This window comes from Mitosporidium daphniae (genome assembly GCF_000760515.2).
Source record: "Mitosporidium daphniae strain UGP3 chromosome Unknown contig-187, whole genome shotgun sequence".
Lineage (NCBI taxonomy): Eukaryota > Fungi > Microsporidia > Mitosporidium > Mitosporidium daphniae.
This window is the reverse complement of record NW_013546637.1, coordinates 1-6,699: the sequence shown is the minus strand read 5'-3', so window position 1 is coordinate 6,699 and position 6,699 is coordinate 1. Positions and strand designations below refer to the sequence as shown.

The 6,699-nt window shown below is 45.2% G+C and overlaps 3 protein-coding genes across 3 annotated transcripts; 1 reads left to right on the top strand and 2 right to left on the bottom strand.

The window, feature by feature from the left end:
• DI09_187p30 (uncharacterized protein) lies at positions 1 to 2,981 on the bottom strand (the record flags this gene model as incomplete). The annotated part of the gene is made up of 5 exons (XM_013383322.1): positions 1 to 1,285; positions 1,338 to 1,547; positions 1,684 to 1,753; positions 1,800 to 2,493; positions 2,754 to 2,981. Coding segments are annotated over 5 exons (2,487 nt in total), but the record flags the coding sequence as incomplete, so codon positions are not given.
• A 50-nt stretch (positions 2,982 to 3,031) lies between these two features.
• Positions 3,032 to 3,514, bottom strand: DI09_187p20 (uncharacterized protein; the record flags this gene model as incomplete). The annotated part of the gene is made up of 1 exon (XM_013383321.1): positions 3,032 to 3,514. One exon carries the CDS (start codon positions 3,512 to 3,514, stop codon positions 3,032 to 3,034), a length of 483 nt encoding a protein of 160 aa, XP_013238775.1.
• An 805-nt stretch (positions 3,515 to 4,319) lies between these two features.
• Positions 4,320 to 6,699, top strand: DI09_187p10 (CmgC/CDK protein kinase; the record flags this gene model as incomplete). The annotated part of the gene is made up of 4 exons (XM_013383320.1): positions 4,320 to 4,964; positions 5,027 to 5,128; positions 5,155 to 5,428; positions 5,525 to 6,699. Coding segments are annotated over 4 exons (2,196 nt in total), but the record flags the coding sequence as incomplete, so codon positions are not given.

Here is a 6,699-nt window from a genome sequence, read left to right as displayed (position 1 = left end):
TGAGATTGGCGCCTGATGCCACCTGAACGAAACGAGCGGGTCCGATTTGCTTGGCGATGCAGTAAATACTTTCCGAAGATCCCAAGTTGCCCACTCACCATCATCGGCGCCACTGGCAAGAAGGAAGGTTGATGACGGATTCCAGCTTATAACATTAACATCACATGCGCTGGCATGTATTGTGGCAACAGGGCTCAATGCCTGTCTGGTATCCCAAATCTTCACCATCCCAGAAGTATCGGCGGAGGCAAAAATTTCAGCCTCAATCGTACTCCAAGATAAATCTTCGACAGAACAGGAGGGGTTCAGGAGCTTTCCAAGTGGCGTAAAAGTTGCTTCCCCCAATTGCGACATGACGATTTTGCCACTGCAGTCTCCGGAAAGGATTCGACCGGGTGTCCCTTTTATTGACCACGCAAGGGCATATCCCTCATCAGTGCCATGGTCGGTCATAACGGCCAATGAGGCTGTACTGTTGTTTTTGACCGCTTTATGCCTTTTCTTGAGATCTTCTCCAATAAATGAATATTTCAAAGAATTAACAGGATCATCAAGCTGCCTAAGATGATCCTCAGAGTTCCATATATAAATTTTCCCCAAATCCGACCAAGAGGCGACATATGCTGGTATGCCTGTTGCTCGTGAGACTCGAACCCGATTCACACAGCCTTGGTGCGGAACAGAGATAGAGGAAAGAGCCGGTGATGACGCTTTGCATTTCACATTTACTTGGTGTTCGTCCTCATCGCTGGACGAGTTATCTGATGACGAAGAGAGATATCCAGAGTCAATGGAATGCTTTTTCTTTAGCACTTTGAGATTAGAAGCCTTGATGTAATACAGTCTGTTCTTTGAAGACGAAGCGGCTTGACTGCCAGCGACTATTGAAACAGAGAGATTGCCATTTTCATTTACATCCGTTGACAAAAAGTCGAAAGAAAGACAGGGCCATTCGATAGTAAGTTCCCGGAACAAATTGTATACGGATGGATTTACATCCAATTGGTTGTCCTTGTCAACATGCATTGATGGCAAATATGTCCGCCTAGGAGTAGTGTCTTCCTGCTCGTCCTGTTCTTGCTCCTCAATCTTCAGATCGGAAAATTTTCCGATCGAAGATAAAGGAATCGCTTTCTTCGAATGCATCATATTAACGTCTTGTTGGTCGCTGTCCTCTTCGGTATCGCAACCATCAAGCAAAGAAGGATCAAATATGGTGTCTTCATCCTCAATGTCATCGAATATGTCTTCGAAGGAAGACCCCTCATCTTCGGATCCTTGCTGCCTTTTGGAAGGCATTAATTTTTCAAAAATGAATTTAATTTTAAAAAATTTACAACAGCATAGTCTGAGGGTGATATTTTCTTTCACCGCGCTCAGCATAGCCCTCCGCGTGGTCTATCTCCTCAAATGTGCGCTTTTGGCCACGATTGAAGCCCTTTTGCATGGAGGCACCCGTGATTTTTGACTCCTGTTCGATGGTTTGAAGGATCTGCTCCAAGGGCACCGAGGTCACAAATAGGAGTTCGCCATGTTTTTCGGGCCATCTTTGGTTTTGCAGCATCGATAGTGCATACGTTGCTGATTGTTCAGTGGAATACTAAAAATATTACGGCAGAAAAAACCTTGACAAAGCATTGAGACTTTGCAAAATTGAGGTAGAAGTCCATAACTTCTCCATACCTTTCCAACAGATGCTGTAGCCCTGCCGCGCTAAATGGCGGAAGAAGCCTGGTGATGGAAAGAGACTTTTCTGAAATATATTGGTAATCTACCATTAGGGCGATATATTCTCAAACCTGAACCCAGTTTTGTGTTGACCTCAAACAATATTGCAAGAGGGTTTCTCGACTCGGCCACATCAGATTTAATGTGGTGCACCATTTGTTGATTTTCCTTGTCGGAGCTTTGAGTTGGAGCTTCGAGCTGAGATTCTTTGACCAGATCTTCTGCCTGAGCCATCTGATCGCACTCTACGCGCATTGGCTGGGTATCGATGGAAACTGGCTCTGTTGGGCCAGTGGATAAAGGCTCTTGCGTGCTTTCTTCAAACACCGTATGTATGTTTGCACTGGGTGCAACATCTACCATATCCATGTTTGAATCCTGTGCAATGGTATCTATAACTGGCGCAAGTATTTTTTCTGATGAAGGAGTATGGTCCATTTTCAGCTTTTCTTGCAAAAAATCATGCTCACCATCACCACTTGCGTGTGCCTTTTTTTTGGGTTTGCGAATAATAAGGCTTTCCGGTTGCTCTGATATTTGTCCAGAGGGTTGTTGTTGTGGAGAACTTTGTGCTGATAGATCTTCCCCTTTGCTGGTTGGGCTCAATGCACCATCTTGACTAGATCCTTCGCCCTGCAAGGCTTCCAAAAGCCTTGCTACAAGATCTTTTTTTAAACCAGAAGTTTGGAGGCCCCTGCTGGAGAGTTCTTCTCGTAAATCGACTACCCTCAAACGTTCAACTTGTTCTGCTGATAACGCTGGCATCTTCCCAATGAATGGCCGGATCACGAATATATTTGCAGTGACAATTCCGAAACTTTGTTTCGAATTGTAAAAATCGATTAAATTTTACTTCAAATAATTAACTTTAATTCTTTAATAGCCGCAATAGATTCGCCTATTTACCGCATATGTTATGTTATCGGCTCGTTTCTTGCACGATCACACGTTAAAGTTTACATGCACTCGTTTGTGGTGCCTTGATTTGAGCTTGTTGCAAAGTCCTGTGTCCAAAACTGGCTTACCTGTGCTGCACCGAAATATTCAAAAGACCCAAGGATGTTTTGTCGATGCCCTAAAATCAAATGTAGACTTGATATACCTGGCGAGTTCATCCATGCCTGCATCACATCATCTACATCGGATACTTTTGCTGCAATATTTTCTGCAATTGATCTCCATTCAAATCCTGCCTCGGTGACCCTTTCTCCTAACGAAGGTCCTCCCGGAAGCTGGTGGCTCATTTCACCCATTTTGGCCATCAACACGGAATGCTGCGTGGATGATGACACGAGTTTCCTAGTTATGTCATCAATGCGAATGTGTACTTATTTGCACAGAGCGGCTTCAATCCTCTAGATGTTCTTTCCCCGTTAACACGCGCCAGAAGCTGAAACGTTAGCGTAATTTGGCTCAAGTAGAGCGGATCGGAATTTCTTTTTTGCTCACTCTGTGGTTGTCTTAAAGAGAGACTTGTTCCTTTACTTTGATCCGGAGTGTTCTGCTCAGAGCCCCTTATTATCCACACGCCATTTTCACCCGTCCATAGCGTGCCTTTTGCAGGAATCGAATCTGGAATATCATTTCTTTGAATCGGAATCTGTCGTGGCGTAGGAGGCATAGTATCTCCCTGCAAAATAAGAGATCTTTCATTCCATTTCCAAGGTTGACTAGGGCCAAACTGCAATATCGGAGCTTCATCGTCAAATGGGATTCTTGCAGAAAGGTTGTATGCTTTTTTGGGTAAAAGAAATGCAACAATGTACACAAGGAACATCAGCAGCATCTAAAAGTCCGCATTGTCTCGTTTGGTGTAAACGCCCTTAATAAAGCCACTGATATCACATGTGGATGCTTCAAAACAAGATTTGGTGATTCTTTCGCAATTATCCGGTCTATTGATGATCAGCAAAAATTACAAATGGAAAACCCTAATATATTTGATCGATTTCTATATAACGGGAAACATACATTCTGGGCACATATAAAATGAAAGCTCTCCTTTATTTTATTGCTCTTTTAGCACTTGCCTTTTCATATTGCGGGACTGACCAATTTGGGCCAACACGATGTGTTCAATGTCCACTCTTCATACCACCGTGCAACTGCCCCTTTGGCTATGTGTGCAGATATATACCAAGGTCTTGTTTTAGCTGTCCCAGACGATTCTGCCAGCGACTTTCGCGCTTTGGGCCTGGTGAGCGTGGAGATGACAATGGAAGGAGGGGGGGACCTTTTGCCGTTTAGGTTGATCTGCAATCATTGAAAATAAAATTGCAATTTACAAATTGAATTAATTTTTAGTTGGAATGGCGGCACTCTCGTCGTCGTGCCCCTCTTTTTCCTCAACCGACGGGGAGGAAAAGAATTCGGCTCCATCATCTATCAGAGATGAGCGGCGCACAAGAAAGTTTTCCGATTTTGTCTCGTTATCTGTTTCTAAGCATCTTTTGCAGGAACTCAGGGATTTGCTTTTGCGCAAAACGAGAAAGATACACGAACCAAAGGACTCTAGCATTTCCACCGTCTTTAGCAAGCTGGTGCATTCCATTGAACCGGCGGAAAATTTGTTCTCTAAAAAGGATCTCAAAATGGCATTTTCGCCAGATTATCCGCAGATAAAAAAAAAGAGGCCCTCCTCACCGATAGACATTGTTGGGGTTGATGCTGAGAATCTTGAGTCCAAAAGGACATCATATGATATAAACAGAGAATCCTCCATAACAACAATCCCACCTATTAAAAATGAGATGAAGAAAATGCTACCTGCAGTTGAAGAACAGCCCTTTTCATTGTGTTGCCCAAAGAATGGGCCTGCTCCAATTTCTGCATCAAAGGGAGAGTCTTTAACAAAGCGAAGCTTTACTGGAGCAGGGGATATAAAAGGCCAAGAGCCCATTTTTAGCAAGAAAGAAACTTTTCAAGATGCGAAGCAGCCAAAGGCAAAGACACCTGTTCATTCCGCATCTACTTCCTCAATGCAAGTGGCTACTTCGTACTTTGACCCATTTGAAACCACGACCTCTTCGCCAATGATGTCTGCTCCATTATCTAAGGCGACAAAACGAACAGAAGCAGCACAGCCTTTAAGGCAGCCATCTGCAAAGGCCGGGGTTCCTGCTAAGGAAGCCATTCCATATGGAACATTTGGGCCCATGGTGCTACAAAGTTATTACGGTGTCAACCACAAGTTTGAAGGCATTTCACCGGTAGATGATTATGTCTTTTTGGACAAGGTAATCCATCTTTCTTTTGCCTCCGCACCATAGTCTTTTGATTTCGTTTTTATTTCCGGTAGGTTGGTGAAGGAACATTTGGCGAGGTGCACCGCGCACGTCATCGAGCCACTGGGCGCCTAGTGGCACTGAAGCGCATCCTTCCAATGCCTAATGGCGAAGGGGTATCTAGCAACGAGCTTATGTTTAGTTTCCAATTACATCTTTGAGGGAAATAAGGATCCTTAAGCGTATGAACCATCAAAATGTCATTTCCATTCAGGAACTTGCGCTCTCTACGGCAAGTTCACAAGGCCCGCCGACTTTTTTCATTGTTTTCCCGTTTGTGGAGCATGACCTGGTTGGCCTTCTAGATGCACCAAACATACGGTTCAATGTGCCCCAAATCAAGTACTATGCGAAACAACTGCTTCAAGGTGTTGCCTATGTACATTCAAAAAACTTGCTGCATCGCGACATCAAAAGTAAGTCTGGATATCGTATTTTGACCTCTTTTTGTTTCGTCTCCGACCTGTGTTCTGCAATGCGTGTTTTCTTTTAATTTGATTCCCTAACCCTAGGCGCAAATATCCTTGTCGGGAATCGAGGGGAGGTAAAGATTGCCGACTTTGGCCTTTCCAGGACGTTCGACCCCCATCGTGCTGCATCGATGACGCCAGGCGTTGTCACAAGATGGTATCGGCCGCCAGAGCTGTTGCTTGGCGCTCAACATTACACAACGGCAGTTGATATGTGGGGTGTTGGTTGCATCGTTGCAGAGCTTTTTTTACGGCAGCCTCTCTTTCAGGGCACGTCTGAACTGCATCAGTTGACTTTGATTTTTGACACCATTGGCTGGCCTCGGCCTGGAATGCGCAGTTTAGCCAATCTTCCTGACTCCTCCAAAGTTCCTAATTTGTTTTCTGAGCATCAAGCAAAGCCGTTGCATCCACTTGATGAGAGTCGGATTGGCGATGCCCAGATGCTTGATCTTGTACATCGTCTGCTCAGTATCGATCCGGATGCAAGAATATCGGCAAAGGAAGCCTTGGAGCATCCGGCATTTACTACAGCCCTGCCTCTGACGGCGACTACCGCTGAATTGCCTCATTTTTCTGGATGCTCCTATCATGAGCTGGCAAAGCGTCGTCGCGATGCTACGAATGCAGCTGTCGCTGCTGCTGGGGCAGTCGAGTCAGCAGCTGCAGCTGCAGCTGCACCTGCATCCTCCTCTGTCTCTATCTCCGCTACCTTTACACGTCAATACTCTTCTGGACCACCTGTCAAACCAGACGAGAAAATGTCGTCACCGCAGCCGTGTGATTCTGTATCTACAAAGCATAATTCTGCCATTCTCAATCGAGAGAAAACAGAGGATCTACCAAACGTAACACATCGCCCTATGGATGGAATCGAAACATCCACCTCACCACGAACATACTCTGGCCATCGATCATCTTCGGCGGTGAGCTATTCTCCCTTTGAGTATAACCTGAACCGCCGCCCAACTCCCCTTTCCTCCTACCATCAGAACAACAATCATCATCATCATCATCATGAGCATCATCATCATCATCGTTTTAAAGATGATCGCTCTGAGGATTTCCGCCAGTACCGTCCGTATCGCATGACTGCTCCGGATGATTGGGATCAAAGAGAAAGACCGCCACCACCCGACCACTATTATCAGCGACACCGTAGAGGCGGATTTCGGGATTTTAGCCATCGCGAGCACGATCGCCATCCAGAACCACAT